The following is a 23,427-nucleotide window of genomic DNA, read 5'->3' as shown; positions in this document are numbered from 1 at the left end:
AATAAGACTTTAATAATTACTGTCACGGATGCGTGGTAATTCATTTAGTTATTTTTGTATTTATGCACTGGTTAAATTCACAGTACTGTAGGTAACCCCCTTCTTTTCCTTCCATTTGCTCTAAATCAGCTATAGCCATGTTGTCACAGAGCTAAGAATAGCTCAGCAACATGTATCCCCTTGCAGCTGCACTGAACTCCACGCCCATCTAGCCAGAGTACACTGGGGCCTGATTATACTGTTCTGTGACGACGATGCAACCTAAAAAGATAAAAAAGACTGCGTTTAAGCTCTGCGCCTGGACTATAGGATACTGAATTTGATGCTCTTGGCTGTTACTTCTTAGTACTTTATCTCTTAGTAATAAACCCAGTGTCTGTTACTGAATAAACTCAAAATTACTAAATCAGTCAATGAGTCATTTATTCTTATTTTAATTACCACACAATTCTAATCTGTCAAAAAATAATTAATGCACAAGTTTAAAAAACGTGTACCACATAATCACATGTGTTGAGGAAAAGTGGATTACTCCCCTTTGTGCATGGCAAAGAGAAAATGTCCTTTTCCGAGTATCATATCAGCGTCCCTATGTTCTTTAAAAGTTATCTGAACTTTATGCACAGGCACACAATAGAGATGTCTTATTGTTCATATATTACTCTCAGATCCAGCGTACACTTGATGGGTATTATGGTGGTAACCACATAACAACTCATGTTATGAGTTGCGTTAATAAAGGTGATATTTAACATTGGTGTATTCATAATGCATTGCAAGAGGAAATGCTGCTGTATCAATCATTTGTTCAACTTCTTTTTGAAATTTCCCATTAACAGAATATTTTGGTGCATGATTATTTTTAGTTTTGGCCGTGGGACCACAAAGGTGAAGTCATGACAGATTTATTTTTAAAGACATTTATCCAAAAGCGACAAAATTTGCATGCGGTGTCTGCAAACATTTTCCAGTAATTCATTCTCTGAAAAAGGAAATGAAACCTTATTATTTGGTAAAAACAGCTGTTATTATTATGTGTATTATTTTTCACGGTTGCATTGCTTCAAAAAGCACAGTAGTATTCAATCACATACGTTTTCCTGTCACATAAAGACAGAAAAGAACCTTATCATTAAAAATGACAAACTGCACCATGCCTGTGTTAGCTTTATCTTGGCACACAAAGGTGCTTTTTAGTTTAGCTCCTTGCGCCCCCTTCTGTTTACTTGCTGTAACAGTCGTATTGCCCTCAGATCTAAGCATAAGCAAACTGCTGATCAGAAACCAGGACTTGATAAAAGTCTTTACAGTTGATTAAATAAGCACCAGTTGGTTTGAATGTCCTGACTTATACTATAAGTACAACATGCAGTTAATTTTTTTTTTATTAAAAAATAAAACAAAAAACAGAGCTTATTTTTCTTCAATAAAGAATAGCCAATACTTATAATACAAAATGAATGTCTTTACAGCAATACTTGAAATTTGGGTTTTTGAAAAGATGTTTGAATACAATTACATGTACTGCCATGCATGTACAGGTGTCTTATCAACCTAAACATTTCCAGTCCAGCTCCTTAAACACTCATTATAACCATAAATAACAAGTCACACACTATATACATCACTATCACTTCTCTATTCTCACACGCCATGCTAAATATTAAGTGTTCAGCTGATCAGTTGTTTTTATCTTCTTTGACCCTTCTGTGCCATGTTCCCTCCTCCTCTTCTGTCTGTGCTTCTGCCCTTCCTCTTGCCTGAACTGGTGCCTGTTGTGGGAAAAACAAAAACATATTCACATGCATTGACAAGAGAAGCTAATTTACTTGAGTTGAATCTCAAACAACAGGGACAACAGAAAAAAAAAACTATATGGACAAATTTGGCTCAGCAGTAAAGTGCTAAACCGTTTCAGGCTTTTTTTGCAGCTTTCCTGAGTTTCCAGGTGATAAAATACAAAATTACACACTAAATAAAAAATGCAGAAACAAAACTTAGTATTGCCTGACTTGCAGTAAATGGCGTTAGTATTCAAGTCCTCTTCTACAGTACAAGAATGATAAGATGAAGTCCACTGAAGGTCAGCTTTTCCTACATCACCGGTCATTTTGGCATGTGACTGTCATACTTTAAAACGTTTAACGCATCAGCATCTTGCAGACAAGAACCTGGTGGATATTAAACAATATTTTGATCTTCTGTATGAATCTAAACAGGTGGGCTATATTTCCCTTGTGTTGATGAGATCTTTAACATTTAAAAAGTGATGAAAAAGCATGATTTCATCCCCATGAAAGCAAATTTAACACAAATATAAACACTGTTGGTACCATAGATTTTAGACACATTGAGGATCATGTGGCCTATTGGCTAACAGTGCAAACAAACATAAAACACTGAAAATATGTGAATGATATTTTCTCCTGTCTCTGTAGTCGTCCCTCTGCCCAAACATGTCCCAAAACACCATATATGGAAACCAGGTGCAATGAAGAGCTTTGTCAACTAACCTGGACTGCCAGCGTCGACCGCTGTTCCACACTCTACCAAAGGAAGGAAGCCAGTTGGCGTCTGTATGTGAGCTGTGATCGAAGTTGGCCCCCACTCTGTTCGGAGGAAGCTTCCTCAGCTTCTCTTGCTCCTCTGGCAAAAGAAAGATGTCATTATACTCCCATTACAGGCAGATTTTTTAACTGGTTTTATACAAGTCTATGTGGATATGTTATTTTTAATTCCTCACACTAACTCCAGCAACAGCAGCTTCATGATTGTAGCTCTAGTGTTTACGAAAATGCTACTTATAAATGACAGTGATGCAACAAATGCTTGACACTGCTACATGTCATTTGATGATAGCATCCTTCTTACTATGTTTGAGGAACTCGTGGAGTGATGGGCCAATCTCTGGCTCTGCAGCAGTTCTGGAGGTGCCTTCTACAGGATCATCTTGGAGCCAAGGAGGGACAGCACCTACAGCACACACAGGTTAAAATGCTTCATCAATCAGACAAAATAGTTTAATGCAGAAGTTTCAGAAAGTTTGAAAAACACAACAGGAAACCAGTAAACAATGTATTAGCTTAACAGAAACCAAGGTTTGTCCACTGATACACAATGCAGTCAGGTCAACATCATTAAGCACTTATTTTTAATTCATCATGCAATATCACAAGATATCATGTCAATATGGACCAAAATGTCTGAGTAATCTTTCCAGCACCTTGTTGAATCTATGCTACCAGGAATTAAGGTACTAGCAAGGAGAATCTAATAATGTTCCCAGTGAGTATATATACTGAATTTATATGTATTCATTTTATAAATAGCAGGAACAGTAAAAGTTCTGCGTAACTCTCAAAAGCAGTTGTTTTGCACAACCACATATATATTTTTTTGTCACCGCCACCTCAAGTCATACATCACAGTACCTGTATGAACGTTTCCACTGTTCGATGAATCCTGTATGAGAGAAAAAAAGCGTTCATGTGAGGTCATTGCATTTGTATGATAACATTGCATATATATATGTATAGATGAGTGAATACTTTTTGAATAAAAGCTGCCAGTCTACCTGATAACCTATGAATGTCAGGCCGTGTCCTGCTGGAGTCCACGGCATTTCACCCATCGAGTCGACAAAGCTGCTCCCCGCCTGCTGGTCTGATCCTTGACACATAAACTGTGAGCTGTTGCCCAAAGGACAAGGTGATCCCCAAACAAAAACACAAGTCATTTGAAGTGAGACTGATGAGAGTGTAGAATAGCTACAGTGTTGCAGATGGGACAATGGTTTACCTGACAGAGTTCTCTACAGATGAGTCTGTGCCGTTGGGTCCGTTTAACAACTCAGGCTCTGCATCACGCTGATATTGATTCAGGAAAAGCCAACAGTGGTTCACAGAGGAAGTCTGACATCTAATCATGTTTCATCTCAGCTTTTATCATCACAATCCTTACACACAACATTACCTAAAATGTTAACATAAACCTCGTGCCCTTCTTCTTACACCAACAGGTTAACCAGCCACACTATTCTTTAAGAGTTAAACAGGAGCCTAGAATTATTTAGCTGAAGAATGCTGGAATTTACAATCTTACATGCAAACAAACAACAATTAATGCCACAGTGATGGATACTGCCACAGCATTGTTGGAAAACAAACCTCTAAAAGCGACTGTAAGACCTCCTGGCGATGCTTTTCCTGGGCTCGTATATGCTCAGCATGCTGCAGTCACAAAAAAAGAGAGAAAACAAATAATAATTACCAACAAAAAGGTTTCAAACCTGGATAATGTACCATTCCTTAAGACACTAATAATGCTGAAAAATTGACTCTATGGATGAAAACAGTCTCTAAGTAACTACATCTGCATTTCAGAGCTGACTTTCAGATGTTGAGATGCTGGATAATTCACCAATAAATTGAACTGAACATTTAAAACACCTCTATATATGTAACTATATCAGCATTTATCAACATTGTGCTTCACTACTCCAAAAACAGAATGCTATATGGAGTTCATTTAAAAACAATGTTGCAATACCTGTTTAATGTATTCATCCTCCTTCTCCACAAATGATTCCAATGCCTTTGCCACCTCAACTTTAAACCTAAAGAAAAATACAGAACAGTCAATGCATTTAATTTTACAAACAAACTTTAATAATGTCTGAATACTTTTGGCTCAGTAGGTCTACCTTTCCGTTTCCTCTTCTGTGACGATGACTTTGTCTCTAAACTTCGGGTCAGCTTTATTGTCCCACCAGAACTTGTGTGTATTCTTCCTGTGTTCTGGGCTGAAATAAAATATAGTTGAAAAACTTTAAATACACTCTCATATAAATTTATATGAAAAAATAAAGCAGGTGTACTATATTCATTCAGCAAATGTTTGAGAAATGTATCTTTCGTGGTCAAATGGATCTTGGTGACCTCTGGACATATTACATATTTTTGTTGCATGTGTAGGTTTTATGTGCAAGTTGGCACATAAACAGGAAGAAATGGAAACAGTAATTCAGGCGTCAGCGTTTTCTTCCTGATTGTGTCTTATCAGTCACTTAAGGATCTTTCCTGTTTCATCACAAGTAAGTAACTAACCCTATCCTTCTTGTTTACAACAGCATGTGTATACACAGCCAGTTAAGTAATACGCATTTAAATGCAGTTTATATGAAAAAAAAAAACAGTTTTTTGAAACTGTGTTAAAACACTTTTCCAGACATGGATTGCTTTAAAACAGCAAAGGAAATTGAAGCAATCTGAGCAATCGAAGGCAATCAAAATGGTTCCAGACAAAACAAAATACAGTGAATAAAACCTTATAAGTAAGACTCACGTGGCCATGTGTTCTAACAGGCCTCCATAAAGGACAGTCATGTTGCCATCTGTAACGTTTTTCTCAATTTCACACCCACAGCAGTAGCACCAGAATGTCTGCTTGTGCTGGGTGCAATCAAACTTTTCTACTTGGGGTTTCTTAAGTGTTCGGCGAGCTTCCTTCACCTGGGAGACAGCGGATGAAACAGACGTAGAAAACTGACAAAGTTAGACTCTGATTGGAGCTAAAACAGTTTCACACAACTCTTACAATTACTTTTTATTATTATTCAAATTAAAAAATACAAATTAAAAAATATATATAATCAGTTTGGAGAGTGTAGTTTGTGGTGCTGTTGAATTATATAGGGTTATATATTTATATATATGTTTACAAAACAAAAGAACTAAAAGAGCTGATTCAGGAAAAGCTAACAGTAGTTCATAGAGGATGTTTAAACAGCTCAGATTGGCCTTGTTGACTCCCATCTCTAAATAAGATGACATTTACTAATGGCAGTATGTCAGTGTTTATCTGTCGATTTTGTGTTGTTTCAGATCAAGGCTGCATTGGCTAAATACAAGATAATGTGAAAACTCTAAAAGACTTGAAAACAACTTTATAATGAGGATGTATTTATTTCACTGGTAAAAAAAAAAAGGACAGGAATAAATAACAAGAAAATCCCCAAACAACTGCTACTAACATGTGCAAATCTCCAACTACTGTGTACATACAAAAAATAGACCAAATTTACTGACATGCAAAGACATACTATGCAAGTATGTACATTACAGTATTTAAGGACATAATAAATGAACTGTTTAAATATTTGTTCAAATAAATTGTTTTAGGGAACGAGTCTGAATCCTTACTGATATGTAATATACATGATAATAAATCAGACTATATTACTGTCCGATTTCAAAGAAATATAACAGTAATATCATAATGATATATACAGATGTTGTATATCGAGTAAAAACAAACTGTTAAAATATATAATACACAATCAGAAAAATATAATAATAATAGTAATAATAATAATTATGATGCTTTAAAGTTATTTAAGTTGTATCGTGCATCAGATATCAAAGGATGATCTCAAGCTACTTAATCAGAAGCAGGGCACATTACGCGTGGCGTGCTGGTGGTATTAGAGTTATGATTATTATGAATACTGACGCACCTCATGGTGGCCGTTCTGTAGACTTAAAATCATATACATGTAATAAAGAAGATAATGGACTCACAATATTTCACTACACAACTTGGGAATCATACTTTTTAATGTTACTCAGAAGGAAAAGAGTTCAGTCTAGGATTTTAACAACAGTTTGCCTCCATCTCTTCTACCAGGGTCAGATCATGCTGCACAAAACACAGACTACTCTCAATATCAAATATCAGTTAAAAAAAATCTATGATCTGCATACCTTTTCTGTGAATTTAAGGAGAACCACTCTGAGTCTACTTTGATGAGTTTTTCCGAAAATGTGTCCCTTCCCGTTGAATGTTGTTTGTCTACAAATGGCACAGTAGTGTGCACCCATTTAGATTCTGTGGAAGTTACCAAACATATACCGAAACCAGATCCGACCTAAAACCAAACGTAACAGTTTTATCTTTGTTTATCTCGTATCCCCCTTCACCACAGCAACTACCCCTCATAGCTTAGCGTAAGTTAGCCTTTGCTGCAGGATGTAGTTCCGTCCAGAAATACTTCCCCCTTGAAGCAGAGGAACGGGCTTTGTGTCGTAGCGTAAACACCGACTTGTGCGTGGGAACAATATATGTGTAACAAGGCAATAATGCCTTCAGTTCAGCATTTTAGACAGTTTTTCAACGAGCGACTAGCTGCTGCTGCTGAAGAAATATTCAGCGCTTTTGAAAAAACTATCCTCGAGTACGAAGAAGAGATCAGCCGTCAGCGCAGGCTGCTGGACATCGCCTGGAAACCTGCGGTGAAGTTACCCAGGATAGGTCCGCAACACCTTAATTACACGTTTGATATAATTTGCAGTTAAATAATGGAGGCGTTAGACTTATATTAGATCCTGTTCGTTTAAAGTCCTATTAGTTTGTTTTCTTTATCCCAACAGGGTTGTGAGGATGGGAATATGGACGTGCCTCTATTACCACAGCACGTGTCGAACCGACCTCAGTCTATAATCTTTGTCAGTGTGAGAGAAAAACTGGGAGTCGGTGTTTGCTAAGCATTTTTTTTCTATTCTTAAATGTTTTAGTTTTTTGATCAGTCAAAACGGAAGAAAATCTGAAATTTATTCTACAACATTGTTTAAAATATCAGATTTGGCAACATGAAATTGAGCATCAACTACAATGCTATTTATTTGTTTCAAATCCCTTCCACCTCAAACGTGTTTTATTGGGTAGTTTTCTTTATTTTACTTTTTTTCTGTTACTGTCATTGGATTACACACACCAGTATATGGAATATTTATTAACTTTTTAGGTGGGTAGCAAAATCTGTGTAGTTTCTGTCAGTGTGTAACTTTTTGTTTGTTTGTTTGTTTCACTTATCCCCCCAGAGCTCCCACATCAGCTTGCCTGTAAAGAAGAGGAGGTTCTTGCCTCTGACCAGCAGCCCATTTTCCTGGAGAGGAACCCCAGGTTGGATCAAGAGGTTAAAGAGGAACTCTGCACTAGTCAGGACAGAGAGCATCTTGTACTGAAGCAGGAGACTGATACTTGCATTGTGCCTCTTACTTATGAGAAAGGTGACAAAGCTGAAGATCAGACTTTGAGATTGAATCCGAGTGAATTAGTAAGTGCAACAGAAAAACAGTCCTTAGTCAAAATATCTATTAAAACCTCAGAGGAAGCAGAGCTAAATACCAACCACCAGCTCTTTTCTCACAGTTCCTATTTATCTAAAAGCCCTGACAAAGAAGACGAGCCTGAGGATTGTATGTCAATTGGAAATGCAGAGACAAAACCACAGAAGATAAGTCACAAAGGCAATCATATACATAATCCTGCAATGTTGATGAATTACTGTAAAACACACGCAAGCAAAAAGTCTTTCAAATGTGACACTTGTGGAAAAACATTTCCATTTAATTCCAAATTAATCAGACACCTGCGAATCCACACGGGCGTGAGGCCATATTCTTGCAACATCTGTGGTAAAAGATTCAATCAGACATCCATACTGAACGTTCATAAACGAATCCACACAGGCGAGAGGCCGTATTCTTGCAACATTTGTGGAAAGAGATTTAACCAGACGTCAATACTGAACGTCCATAAAAGAACTCACACGGGCGAGAAGCCATTTTCTTGTAACATCTGTGGTAAAAGATTTAATCAGAAGTCAATACTGGATGCTCATGTCAGAATCCACACAGGCGAGAAGCCCTTTTCTTGCAAAACATGCGGGAAATGTCTCAGGAGTCGTTCTACTCTGTTGGTTCACATGAAAAAAACACACGGGCGAGCAACTGTATTCTTGCAAAATATGTGACATTTCAAATGCAGCTATCTTGTAAGTCCATGTGTGAAGCCAGACGTTTGCCAGACTATATGTAAAAGAAATGGCAAACGAAAAATCTGCACAGGCAATAATTTTATAATTTTGCGTGCAGCAATTATCTGAAATGATTCTTTTATGCATCGAGCTTGATACGGTATCTAAGGCTACATTCGTTCGACTAAGTGTTTGTATATGCAAATATAGATACAATATAGAGTTTCAGTTTTTCACTTCAAGACTAAAACAAACCACTAATATTTAATTACACCTCAGTCTTATACTTCAATGCTTACATTTGATAATAAGTGTTAGGACTTTTTAAAAAGCATTAACCTGTTTAGGGGATACACAAATAAGGCAGAACCATCAGCTGTGGGCACAAATGGGTCATGGCACACTCATTCGTTGAGCACAGATGGAAAAGTCCCACTTATAAAAAACTACATTCGGCTGCTTCATTGACACAAGGCGTAGCCACAGCAGATTTTTAGAGGGGACTGTAAAAGGGATTTATGATTTGTTTTTCCCCGCTCTGCCTTGCAGATTGGTTGTGGGGTCTGATATATGAAAAGCTGCTCCTCCTTGTCTCCAAACACGTCTTTGGTGACTGTAGCTAGGGCTGTTCGATATATATCGGATGACGATATAAAAACGTCTATCATTTTACGCTATCGTTTGTTTCGTGGTGTCGCAAAATAAACTGTTTACGGCAATATTTTTTCATCGTTTTTGATGGTCACTGTAGTGGCTATATTAATTTCTTAAAGTTCTCTCTTTCTCTTATATTTTATATAACCACACTACGGATGGACAAGCGCCTGTTTTTATGCGTTGTGGTTAGCAACAACGACGGTAACAGCATCGCGTGTCCGCTTGTTTATGTTCCACATAAACCTTTCACAATAAAGCTCAAGATCCTGTTGAGACTTTTCAAAATAAACTGAATCACGTGAAAGAGCAGATTGTTTACGGATGAGAAGTAAAAAAGAGCCGCCAGGTGCTAAAAAATAAACCTTAGACTAAAACGTTAGAACAGGCTTTTTCCCGCAGCACGCCATGTAATAAATACTCACAAAGAAAACGGCGGCCGTTACAACTTATGTCTAAAAATGTATAGTTTCATGCATCGGTTAAAACACTCGACTCCAGCTACATGAAGCGCAGCTGGAAACACTTCCCGCAAGACGAGCTGCCCGAGATTCACAGAATTTACAGAAAATGTTACATTTTTGTGATTTATATCGTTATCGGACGATAGAATTCTTATATTGGGATATGAGATTTTGGTCATATCGCACAGCCCTAACTGTAGCTGCAAAAACCCAGTTTTGATTTCTTGACCCAGTCACCACATGACTTCTGTAGATGTTGACTTTTGTTATGAGGGTGTACTCAAGACCATGTTGGCATATTAGGTCTCAGTGATGCATGATGCTCATTCACTCACGTGTCAGCAAAACCTTCCTGCAGCTCCTTTTCAAACACATAAGGGTTTGGAATAGTAGATTTTCATGCTTGAAGTGCCTTCATGTCTTTATATCCATCTCTTGCATCGTATAAATTCTTTTTACAAGTCTGTTCACAGTATTTGTCAGCTGGTCAAATTTCAGCTGGCAAACTAATACCACTTGCCGCTTTGGCTGGCTTCGAAGGCCTAGAGTTCCTGCCTTTAGAAGAAGACATGCACACGCCACAGTGTCTGTATTAAATAAAATATCTCTAATTGTAACAGTATACGCCATTTTCCTCTGTGTGCCTGAATGTTTGTATGCAACTGTACGTCTTCTTTTCGAGAGCTCATGAATATTTGTTTTGTAACTTCATTGCTTTTTTGTGTTGGTGTTGTTTGTTTGTTAAAGTCCAAAAGTAAAAGTATCCAGTAACAGTGTTGCGAAATACCCATCACAATTTCATACAACTCCAGCTGATGTTTGGAGATATTTTATTTTGTTTAGCGAGGAGCAAAAATGTGCACAGTTCAGTGTGACACAAGGTGATTGGATTGAAATGTTCTCAGTTAAAAGTTTAGCAGTTAGAGCCAGACTATGTTTGGTGTTTCTCATTACAAAAATTGATTGTTTAGTTTATTGCTCCTGATTATTGACCCATTATATCATTTAAAAGGAAATGCAGTACAGCAGGCTGTCTCTCAGTGTATTTCTGCTGTAATTGTGAATGAGATGCTGTGTGAAACTTTTGAAAGCACATAAACCCTCAACATGAATTTGTTAATTACAACATATTTATATCTGCCTTTATTGTTTTTATTCTGAGGCTGCTCTGCATACCTCAGGCCAGCCTAGCATTCATTAGGTTACATGTGAATGTTTCTACTTTATGGTAACACAGTGAAGCCTTTTACTTATCAGCATTACAGTTTCCCTGTTAACAAATGGTAGAAACAACAAAACTGAAATACTTACAGAAGTTACAGTATTGTTTGCTTATTTTTTTTTAGCTTTTCTCTTCTCTTCTTCTTCTCTTCTTTTCACTTAGTAAATTTGCACATCAGTATACATTATTACATATATATATAGCACATAGCAAGGGCTGAACAGTTAAGATACATGATGTTGGATCTAAATGTACAACATGTTTATGTCTTTATCAAACTTGCGTGTTGTTTAATTAATGAAGAAGGTTAATAGTTGCTGTTTAAAATTAGTTAAGGGGATTGATTTATTGAAGTAACAATAGACAATAAAGGTAGCATTGCCCAGTCAGTATTTTAGGCTATATAACTTGTTTTACTGTATTCATCTCCATTTATAGATATGTAGATACCAAAAAGAATCCTCAGAGCCATCTATGCAGTCTGAAAGTCTTTGGCATTTTGTGTTTATTTTGTTCTTTGCAGTATTTGTTGCCCTGAAATTATTGTATATCTATGTAATGTTACACTAAATGCTCAGTTTGACTATATCCCTGTGTGTGTTTTGCATTTTTATTTCACTCACCACCGCACTGTTATCTTTCCATAACATCAAATTGTTCCTCACAGCAACAGGAATTGGTTTGAGGAGCTATAATATACAAAATCTTTGTATTAGTATTTCTTTCTCTGTCTGCCAATTTGTCCTACAAGCTCAGGATGTGATCAACCAAACCTGACCCGCAGATATATCTTAGGTCCTTCAAGGTTCTTATGACCCACAAAATGACCTGTTTTTAGCATCTGTGCACCTATAACAACTTAACCTATGCCTCCCTTTATGCACTTAAAAAACATCAAAGCATCGTGTTTTAATTCCACAGCCATTAACGTGGCCAGTCCAAACAATACTATAGTATATTATATAATATAATAGCATATCATATCATGTAATACTGGAAAGAGAAACTCATGCATTTAATTCTTATCTTTCTTTCAAACTATTTAATTAAAGCAACCACTGTATCGCTTTATATATGTAAATATTGATCATAGTACTCTTTACAGTTCCATAGAAAGAATTTCACAAGTACATAAAACGGTGTTCAGGGGTTTTTGGGAGGAAATATGAGATCACTCTGTGTGTTTTTTGTGGTCAGCAGTGTGTGCAATTTGTTTTTCACATAGGGCCAGGTTTGTAGAGTTTGTAGAGAGCAAGTTTGTAGAGCTTTTTTTCCCTTAGAAAATTAAATCATCATTCCAAAACTGCATTTTGTATTTACTCGAGTTATTTTTTTTTAATGTTTTTTCTTAATATTAAAAATTCTTTGACTATTTGAAACATGTAAGTGTGACATATGCATGTATGCATCCCTTTTGCACGCCGGACAGTAGGTGGTGGTAGTGAGCGGGTACAGGATGTGTGTATCGCCCAGTATCACTTGCGGAAGTTAAAAGAAAAGTGCGCAAGTTTAGGCAGCTTCGAAGTCAAAGCGTCTACATTTTAGATGTAACAATGTATCCCGTTCAAAGCATGCGTAAGTTTGTCTGTGATCGACTAACAGCGGCTGCCCAAGAAATACTGGGAGCGTTTGAAAAGAGAGTAGAAGAGTACGAGTCAGAAATCGCACGTCAACGCAGACTGCTGGATACGGTGTTCACACCGGAGATAAAGTTGCAGAATAAAGGTCGGTCAGATTACCTTGCTCCTCAGTAAAGAGTCCTGTTACGTCTGAAACGATAACTGGTTAAAATGAATCAGTCCTTTGATATTCATTTCTTAATTGTGCCAGGATCACTTTGTGGTCAGACCAGTTTGACAGGTATAACGTACCATTTGGTTTCCACTGAATTACACAATTTATTTTATTTTTAATAGCTGAATGTTGTACCTCGGTAATGTAGCAAAAGCTGACACAAAGTCCTCAAATCCTCAGCTGAACCAAAGATCAGTGTAATGCTGGGCTTACACTGTGCGATTTTTTTCAGTCGCGCGATTCAGCTCCTGCTCAAACTGTACGATTGACTCGCAGGGGTTAGATGTCCGTAGGTCACGATGCAGGGTCTCACACTATACGGCCCGATGCTCTGATGCGACCTGAATGCTCACACTGTGCGTCCATAAAATGAAGGTTATAACCGAAATTCTGTCGCTCGCTCTCCCTTTCTGTCTTTCACTCACTCAGACACGCACACCAGCACCATCAACTTTGCTAAATTGCTAATGAAAAACATTAGCATTGCAGCTGTGATTGAGCAGCAGTGTAAACCCAACTATTTTCACGGTTGTTGTATGTTCACGGTTGTTGTGATAATTTTGCGAGGCCACACCGAAAAGACTCGGATGAGCTTGCCATAGTTCTACAAGTTGTGCCTCCATCGCTTGTATCCAGATCACACGCTGCACTGCCTTGCTGCCGTCTTCTTCGCTGACATTTGTGTTTGCGCGTGCGCAGTGTGAGAAGCTGCGGTGACACCCTCACGACCAAGCGATTGATGATCGGGAGCTGGTCGTGAGGTGTTAATCGCTTTTCGTTACCCCACGTATACTACACCATGCACGACGCACGATGAAGGCCAAAATCGGGCCGATCGCCAAAACGGTCGCACGACTCAAAAATCGGCTCAAAATGGGCCAAAAATCGCACAGTGTATGCCCAGCTTTATATAGATGATGCATGTCTTGGGGAAGTCGTCTCATGTCACGTGTAAGGTCGAGCGGGTAATGAATTATGGACAAGGCAATCATTAACACATCTGTGTCTCAGCAAGCAATGGTAATAAACAACTAAGCGGAGTAATTAGATACAATACCGAGATACAATTTTTAATCAAAATTTTGGTGACATATCACATCAATACATTTTTTGCATTCAAACTTCCCAGCAGGTTTCATTTTAACAGCTAGAACAAAATGTATTCAGTGTCTTACTATTATGTGTCTCAGTTGGCGTTAATGATGATGAGGACACATCCTCATTAATTATTAGAGCTGTAATTTGCACGGTCTCTCCCTGGCCTGCACGGGGCTTGTCCTGTTCTGCTTCTTAGTTCACAGATGAATGATTTGCACAAGTCCACAGGATCAGATGAGGAGATAAATAACTTTTGATGTGCCAAATAATGCCTTTAGGTGAGGTTGCATTGGGGTTGCCGTCTACATTTTTGGCCTCTATCTTTAAACTCACAGAGAATAGTTTTTAGTGTGCTTGGTGGTGAGTCTGGTTTCCCTACACTTGGGTGCTTTGTAGATTTTAAAGAGGCAGTCCTATAATTTTAAATTTAGATCCTGAAAATGAAAGTCGGTTGATTATTGAGGTTGAGGTCAGTTGAATACTACAATTATTGTTTTTTTTTATCAGTTCCGTAGATAGACTTTAGCTCTAAACACCCACCTACAGGTCTCTGTCTTTGTGACTATAGCACTACTGATTTTTGTATTTGGAAATGCTTTTTACAGAATGAAACTTTTTTTGCTCCTTTTTCAGAAACCAATACAATAATTAATAATGTACAACTCCTTTAAAATTCAATTCGATTTTATTTATGCAGCACCAATTCACAACCAAGTCAGCTCAATTCGCTTTACATTGTAGGGAAAGAGCCTACAGTATTAGAATGCAAACCTCAACATTTAGATGTCCAGCCAAAATGAAATAATTACTAATGACTGAATGCAATTGTGATACATAAACACTCAGAGTGAAGATAGGTGAGTGAAACAGAAATGCTCAGTGCATCATGGGAAGTCCCCCAGAAAGTCTAAGCCTATTGCAGCACGACTAAGGGACGGTTTAAAAGCATGTTACAGTTTTTATCGGCAGTTTAATCCTTATAAGTTGCCACAGAGATGAATGCTGTCACATTCAAGGTGATGCATGGCTTTTAAATTCTATCACTAATAAACAATGTACATACAGAAAGTGTCATTTTTAGCTAACGGCTATAAGCCAAAAAATAGTATTTTAAACACTGTCCCATTCTTTCCTTCCTCCCTCTAGATCTTGCAAATACTTCTTTGAGTCAGCAGCAGAGTGACTCCACTGTTCAGCCTGATATTACACGGATTAAAGATGAGCATGAGGAAATGTGCATCAGTCAGGAACGACAGCAGCTCAAACAGCAGCAGGCGCCTGCTGCTTCTAAGGTGACTCCAGCTTCAACTGATCAAAGTGTCCGCAGTGATCAGTCTCAGCCTTCAGGTCCTGACCAAACGAATCCTGCTGCAAGTAATGATCCCAAACCCAGTGTCCCTAATGAAGTGGAACGTGACAGAGAGAGTTCTCCAGTACCACCTCCAGATGATGACAACCACTTCTTCTGTCACAACTCAGATGAAGGGGAGAGTCAAGCTGACATAACTTGTAACTATGGAAGTGAAACACCAACAAGAGGTGATACGGACACATCATCAGCTATTACAGCAGCGCAGCCGTTAGATAAGGAAAACAATGATGTGGGCAGCACAGCAAACAGTGGTACAGAGGAAGGACAGGTGTGTACCAATGAGAGCAATGAGCCAGCATCAGATAGAAGTTGTAACATTGAAAACACATCATCAACCAGTAATTCTGAGTTAACACCTACTGTAAGATGTAATAGTGAGACCACATCAGCTATGAGTACTGAGCCAACACAGAACAAGAAACATATAGATGGGAATGAAACGTCAACTGCAACTGCTGGCCTAACGACTAACACAAAACAAAGTGGTGACTACACAACATCTACAAAAAGCACTGAACAAACACTAACAAAGAGCCCAACAGAAACTAGATGCCCCGATGTAACGCCACATGAGAAACACGATCAAACGAGCCCCCTGTTAAAAGGGAATGGTGAGCCAGCGGCAAATAAGTCAAGTCACGATGGGGGATCAAGCTCATCTGTCAGCCTATATGAAAAAAGCAGTGGTAAGAAAACATCAGCTACAAGTGATGCGTATGCATCTAGAAAGAAACACAGCAAGAAAAAAACAAGCAGAAGTACTGATTTAGCTGCAAGTAGGAAACCCAAAGATGGAAAAATGTCATCAAGTACAACTCCTCAGTTAATGCCAAATGAGAAGCATAAAGACTGGGACGCAAATGATGTCACTGAGCCTTCACCAGACTTTACATGTCACGACATATCAATGGAAAGTACTGAGCCAATTCAAAATAAGACTAGTGACCATGAACAGGTAGCATCAAATGAAAGTCCAGTTCAGGCAGAACCCACTGAGGGGAACACATCCTCAATTTCAAGTCCTGACCTAGCACAAAAGAAGCAGAGTGAAGGAAAACTAGCTTCTCCTTCAAACACTGAAATGGCACAAAGTAAGAATTCTAACAGTGACGAAGCCACATTGGCCGAAAGTACAGAAACATCGCCAAATAAGATGCCTGGTGATGAGACTACAAGTACTACATCAACCTCAAGTAGGAAACATACACATCAGAGAACATCATCAACCAGAAGCAGGGATTTAACAAAACACAAGAAGCATAGACATAGAGACGCAAAGTCTTCAAGTAGTAAGGAAGCAGCACTGCTGAAAAGACAAAATGATGGGAGCGCAACATCAGGAGGAAGCACCGACCCAACACAACGGAAAAGACATAAGGATCAGAGTGGGGAATCCACCCAAACTACAGAGGCAAGACACAGTAAGAGAAACAACAATGGGAGTAAAAAATCAAGTGGAAGTACTGATCCAACACAAAAGAAGAGACATAGGGAAAGTGAAAAACGCTTAAAAGCATCAAGTCAGAATGATGGTGGTAATGCCGAAGATGAGGAAAATCCTTACAAGTGTGACCGGTGTGGCAAAGTGATGTCCAACTTCAAAAACTACAAATTTCATATGAAGAGCCACACAGTTGAGAAGACGTTCAAATGTGAGACTTGTGGCAAGATGTTCCGGGAAAGTTGGGATTTAAATAAACATTTAGTGATTCATTCAGCCGAGAAACCCTTCAAGTGCGACGTCTGTGGAAACGGGTTCAACCGACGTTATAATCTCGACCTGCACGTCAGGGTTCACACTGGGGAAAAGCCTTACAAATGCAGCACCTGCGGGAAAAGCTTCAGCGCCTGTGTGAACATGAAGAAGCACATGAGAATCCACACCGGTGAGAAGCCTTACACTTGCAACGAGTGCGGTAAAGAGTTTGCGGATTCTTCTGCTTTCAAGAATCATTTGCGAGTGCACACGGGGGAAAGGCCCTTCAAGTGTACCTACTGCAAGAAAAAATTTGCTACCAACACGACTTTGAAAAGGCACACCAGAACACATACAGGTGAAAAACCGTATAAATGCACCGTATGTGATAAGGCGTTCAGTCACAAAACCGACCTGAAAGGACACATGAGGATGCACACTGGCGAGAAGCCCTACAAATGCACTAGTTGTGGGGAACAGTTCTCCACCTGGTTAAAACTTCATAAGCATAAAGAGCGTGCACATGCAAGCGAATCAGAAAAACCCGCCGAATAACTGGTCGTACCAAATGAATTAACTTGTTTTTGCTTTTCGTTTTCTTGTGATTTACTTCATAGTTTTGAATTTTTTGGACATTCCAGGTGTTGAGGTCAAACACGGTTCTTTATTGTGTATTTTTTCTGAGAAGTTAAAAATCAATTCAGGAAGGTCACTTTGAGTAAAAGATCTGCAAAGAGCTATGCTTTTCAAGGCTTACAAGCAAATACTGGAAATACTACAGAAAGCTTTACACTCTCACACTGATGACAGTTTGTTATTTGTGACAAAAAGATTGTATGTTTTCCCTTTCCTTCTTGGCTTACAGAGAGCTTTTTTTTCTTTCCATTCTGTGTTATTTTTGTCTGCATTTCTCAGAGAAGGTTGCACTTTTGCACTATGTCATTCTAAATACGGCTTTGACAAGGCCAATCTTATTATGGCAACTCAAAAAGAAAATAAAATGAATAGAATAGAATTCAACTTTATTGTCATTGCACATGTCACAGGTACAGGGCAACGAAATGCAGTTTGCATCCATCCAGAAGTGCTTTAGCCATGATATAGATATATTACAATATACATTAGCAATAATATAGATATGTAAGTATATTACAGAAATGGGTCTATTGTGGTATGTAATATGTACACGGTATGAAGTATGTTATGAATATGAATATACAGTTGTCCATTGTGTGTGTGTGTGTGTAGGTGGTTGTGGGTGTGTGTATGTCCAGTCCATGTGTTAACGTGGGTCAGATGTCAGGAGGCAGAGTTCAGGAGTCTGACAGCTGTGGGGAAGAAGCTGTTCTGGTACCTGGTGGTCTTAGTCCGGAGGCTCCTGTGGCGCCTCCCAGAGGGCAGGAGGGTGAAGAGTCCATGTGATGGGTGACTGGAGTCTTTGATGATTTTCCCAGCCCTTTTCAGACACCGCTTCCTGTAGATGTCAAATGCTGGCTTTACCTGGACCATTTTGCACTGGACATCATTGTCGTTTATTACTCACAGAAAGTTTTGATGGCTGGACTTTTCCATCTTTACGGGTTGTTGGTAGTTTCCATTTATGTGCAATGGTGGCTGCAAACTGCATTACCACCACCTTCTGGGAGAAAAAGCACATTAGATAAGAGAGATAAGAGATCAGATAAAACTTTATTAATCCCTCGGGTGGGTTCCTCTGGGAAATTCGGTACATTACATCCTGTGACTGATTTAAAAACGGAAAACTATATATTTCAGGACAAAAACCATAGTCAGTCAGTTTTATTTTTATAGCAAATGTTAAATTATTTGATAATCATGACTATTAATTACTAAATGCAATGTAAATATTATATCAGATCCAACTCTGCAGGGAAAGCTGACGCCTCTTGGTATTTCCTATAAAAAGCTGTTGCATTTTTTTAAAGGTTTTGTAAGATAGTGAACTTTTACGTATTTATAATTCTGTACCATTTGCTCTTGCTTAAGCAAATGCTTTGGTTTTTGGATTGTTTTTTACATCTGTAAATATTCTTGTTAAAAAAATCTGGGAATTCCATCAGACAGATCATGGACAACAAAGTCAGACGAGTCAAAAGCCAGTGGTTGTGACTTTTGAAGAGCTTTACAGTTGTTTAAATACAGTACACAGAAGTGCTTCTTGCCACAAGAATGCCTTCATTGCCTCAGTGTGTTAATAAGGTGTTATACTAGAACAGCAAGCAAAAGGAACACAATGTTTGTTTGGGTTTTTTTTTTTGTCTTGTTGGTAATGGTTTTATTTGATTTTTTTTCAGTGTTTTTTTTCCCATTTTTGTCATCAGAGCATAGACTTGTAAAACAGTCAGTGAATGTCTTATTAATGGGTTTACAATAAACCACCATGCCTTTTGTAATTGTCAATAAGTAATGTGTGCTCTTTCTGAATCTGTAGGATCCACGTTGATTTTCGTTAAATTATTTGTGATGTATTGAGACAAAAAGAATTAAAAGAGATTCCTTTTTGTGTAAGTGAAGAAGGAGAAAAAAGTTACAGTGCAATAAATTCAGCTCTTATTAAACATGTGTTCTGATGATGATTCATTATTTGGGGTATATTAGTAGTTTTTAACAAGACTGCTTAAGTTGCTTTTGAAGCCTGAAGTAAAGTTACAAAGGTCAGGTGTTAATATTTAATATTTCCGTACGCTTGTTGAACACTTTTCTAAGGTACCCTTTGGTAGGACCTTTTTCACGCAGAGAACTGTTGATCAGTGAATATTCTCTTTTTCAAACCATTCCCTGCACAGCCTAGAGATGGTTGTGTTTGAAATTCCCAGTAGATCTACAGTAACTGAAATACTCAGACCAACAACCAAGTCTCATTCAAAATCATTTAAATCAAATCAATAAATATTTTTTGCTATTATGATGCACATTTTGAAATTTAGCAGGTCGTCTTGACTATGTTGTTATATCTAAATGCATTAAGTTGCTGCCATGTGATTGGCTTAGATATTTGTGTTAAGTAGTAGTTGAAATAATGTACCTAATATAGTGGCTGGCAAATGTGTTTTCACATGTATAATGTCAGGTCTATCTAAAGATATTAAAGACCTATTATGTTTTATTTTTAGTTTTATGGTTTCCAAATAATTAAAAAATGTTAAAATAAGTTTTAAAAATGTTACAAATTAAACTATTATTTTTATTGTTCTTCACAAAAGTACATATTTGTTGGGTGAAAGAGTTAAAATGTAATTTGGAAGCTAACAAAATTGTGGTAATTTGAGATACATCACATGGTCACGTAACAGTGAGTGGACACAAAAAAATTGATTACTCGTTTACTCAGTCCCATTCTGCCATCATGTGATCCATTATAGTTTTGGCTGCATCATGAGAAAAGGTGATTTAATAATCGATTTTTAAAAATCTGCAAATTGAACTGCTGCTTTCATGCTGCTATCAACAATCCCTGTACAGTATTTTCTATTTTTTTCCCCACAATATCTTGAAACAACTAGAAAACAGCTAACTGCTATAAACACCTGCAGCTGATGACAGAACAGCTCTCAGAGCGCATGGGCACGACTTCAAAGAAGATCACAGAATCTGGAATAAATAAATAAATATATTAACAAACAAAGGCAAAACATGAAGGTCCTGGGAAAATATTTTTACAGTATGAAGTTAAAACACTTGTATTAAAACTAAAAGCCCTTTTTTTGGTCATTGTTTATCTATTTAGCTAAGAATTAAGCAGAATATGCGGAAAACATCTTCAGATTTTTTTATCGCAAAACAGTCTAGCTGTGGATTTGCTTCTTTTCCTTCCCTTATATGCTTTATCTCCTCACATTTCTCTCTGCACTGTTATAGTTACACAATAATCAAAAGTTTAGTCAGTGCAAAAATATTATTTTAGTGCAGAAGTTGCTGTCAGATGTGCATTTATATAGTTGCATATACAGAGTGATAAGAAATTGACAACAGATTCTTACAATGGAGAGCAGGCCAAGACTACCTATCTGTCTGTATAAGAGACCACCCACCTGCCTCTTTGTACTGTATATTTATCAGGCTTTGTTGCAGTGCTTTATCAGTGACTCTGAGTTACAGAATCACAGTGTGTCCACTGTCATTTCGGACTATTAGTAACTCACAGGTGGGTTCATGAGTCATCCAGACTCTGTTTGTACAGCTGTCTGCACCGAACCCCCAAAACACACACAGACACACATACCGACCACAACAATATCAATTTCAAACATGACTTGTTACGTGTAACAATTCATTACGTGATTGATGGAGCGCTACTGTGGCGGGGCCGACCGAGGGCACAAACAGAAAAAAGACAAAAAACAACAAACAATCAAACTGCAAACTGCACTATTTTTTAATTGCCCCAAGGAAAATCACCTTACTCATAATTTTAATCCTCCATTTAGAGCACAGTTGTGTTAACAAATAGAAACCCCCAGAATCCTAACGATATCTTCACTTTCAAACAGTTTGACCACAGGATATAGACCAGCAGCACTAGAAGGGGCCACAGTTTCACTCCCCCAATCTGCCTGTCATACCAAGGAGCAGGCCACACACACCGTTAGATACTTGTTTTACTGCCTTCTTGTTGTGTGTGTCGGCTAGTATAATCTGTTTGCATTTTCATGATTCTCTGCGTCAAACATCTTAATCTTTCTCAGAATTCTTGCAATGAACTTTTTTTTTTAAAAGCATACTCTAATTAGTAAGCCATTATCATAAGTTATTATCCTAAATGACAAAATAAACCCATGCTTGAACTTTTAATTGTAAACATTATGCCTTAAAACGTCTTTATCAGAAGTAGCATTGTGGAGCACAGCTTGCAGCTGATCCTGTCAACTCCATTAGCCTAAAACATCGAGGGAAATCCTTTTCATTACACCCAGACACTGAACGCACCTCTTCACCTTTGCACGGCGTGTCATTTGGTCTCCAAATTCCTCTGCAGATTATTATACTCCAATACTACTACACGGCACCTTTGCAAACGTTATGCTCTTAGCAGTATGTATTGCATTGCATTAGAAAGGTTAAACTATCAACAAACCGAACGTTTTAATCATAAAATACATTCACGCCCAGCTGCAGGCCTCCTGCTCCTTCAAGGTAAGAATTGTGTGTTAATATGCAAAATTTGAGTTTGTGATGTCACATCGGCTCTCTTCGGTCAGTTTTTGTGCTCGTGGCATGGCGACAGGCGTCTTAAAAGCCGAGGCTGAGGCTGCAGCTGATGCGGACTGTTTAATGTTCTGTGCAAATTTGCTTGTGGTTTCTTTGTTGACATCTGGCTGGCTGCTAATTTCTGCTCTTTGCTGCTGCTGCCATTGGGACTGATATGTTTTCATGGGTGCTCCACATGAATTTAACCACTTCATTGTTGTTGGGCCAATATACTGTATGAATGATAGTTTTAACAGAAAAGATTTGGTAACACATTTTTCCTCCTAAGCTGCTTTTTATTTTCTTTTTTGGTATGTGTGTGTGTGTGTGTGTGGGGGGGGGGTATTTGGGTCTATATTATTTCAACATGTCTGCTTTCTGCATGCATGAGTTTATTATTTCAATGTAATCCTGAAATCTCACATTTGTTTGTTACATGCTTGAGAAGCAGTGGCTTTTAAGGTTTCTTCCACATGATATATTTAGCTAAGAATCACACTTACAGAAAGATTTCAACTCAGGGATAATTTTTTCTTGGCTTGCTTTATCTTTTTCTTCATCTCATAATTGCATCTTAACTGCAGAGCTCGGAGACAGTTGTTTCATGCTGATGTTGCCTTTGGTTCTAATCTGCTGCATAGTGTGCTGCACAGCATCAAGCTGGATTTTATTACCAGTTACAAAGCCATGATTTATTGTGATCTTAAATTTGATTTTTGACTTTTTCTGATGCACATTCATGATAAGAGAATATTATGTAATTTGCTCCCGGTGCAGCGCTCATAGATTGTCTGATGTAACAGTGCTGCAAACACTTGCAGACAAAGTATCTGTCACCCACTGTTTTCTGATTATTATTATTTTTTAACCGACTATGTCATCTATTAAAAATAAATCGTGCAAATGAGGATATTCTGATGAAAGTTGAGGGTGATGAAGTGGTCCGTTTATTGTAATCAAAGAACACAGCTTAGTCTCACAAATTCAGGGAGTCATGTTAAATTCAATTCAGGAACAAAGTGCAGTCATCATAAGGATAAGAGCAGTCTGACAAAGACAAAGACATCTATGTGCAACACAACATGCATGTGCACTTCACAGGAC

The 23,427-nt window shown here is 38.0% G+C and overlaps 2 protein-coding genes and 1 pseudogene across 3 annotated transcripts; 2 read left to right on the top strand and 1 right to left on the bottom strand.

Annotated features, from left to right (window-relative positions):
* Positions 1 to 889: 889 nt before the first annotated feature.
* cenatac (centrosomal AT-AC splicing factor) lies at positions 890 to 7,022 on the bottom strand. The gene is made up of 11 exons (XM_084946206.1): positions 6,762 to 7,022; positions 5,344 to 5,510; positions 4,703 to 4,801; positions 4,549 to 4,615; positions 4,167 to 4,229; positions 3,799 to 3,866; positions 3,575 to 3,689; positions 3,432 to 3,462; positions 2,872 to 2,973; positions 2,514 to 2,646; positions 890 to 1,772 (listed from the first exon to the last, which is right to left on the bottom strand). Exons 1-11 carry the CDS (start codon positions 6,876 to 6,878, stop codon positions 1,664 to 1,666), a joined length of 1,071 nt encoding a protein of 356 aa, XP_084802332.1. The 5' UTR covers positions 6,879 to 7,022; the 3' UTR covers positions 890 to 1,663.
* A 17-nt stretch (positions 7,023 to 7,039) lies between these two features.
* Positions 7,040 to 11,743, top strand: LOC146376492 (uncharacterized; annotated as a pseudogene). The gene is made up of 2 exons (XR_014801809.1): positions 7,040 to 7,308; positions 7,878 to 11,743. The product of XR_014801809.1 is annotated as an uncharacterized LOC146376492 (transcript).
* Positions 11,744 to 12,602: 859 nt separating this feature from the next.
* LOC146376491 (uncharacterized) lies at positions 12,603 to 19,714 on the top strand. The gene is made up of 2 exons (XM_084946204.1): positions 12,603 to 12,880; positions 15,194 to 19,714. The coding sequence occupies exons 1-2, from the start codon at positions 12,709 to 12,711 to the stop codon at positions 17,668 to 17,670; spliced, it is 2,649 nt and encodes an 882-aa protein (XP_084802330.1). The 5' UTR covers positions 12,603 to 12,708; the 3' UTR covers positions 17,671 to 19,714.
* Positions 19,715 to 23,427: the final 3,713 nt, after the last annotated feature.

The sequence above is a fragment of the Perissodus microlepis genome, chromosome 12 (assembly GCF_051167445.1).
Source record: "Perissodus microlepis isolate ML-2025 ecotype Zambia chromosome 12, ASM5116744v1, whole genome shotgun sequence".
Lineage (NCBI taxonomy): Eukaryota > Metazoa > Chordata > Actinopteri > Cichliformes > Cichlidae > Perissodus > Perissodus microlepis.
The sequence above is the reverse complement of the archived record's forward strand: the minus strand, read 5'-3'. Positions and strand labels throughout refer to the sequence as shown.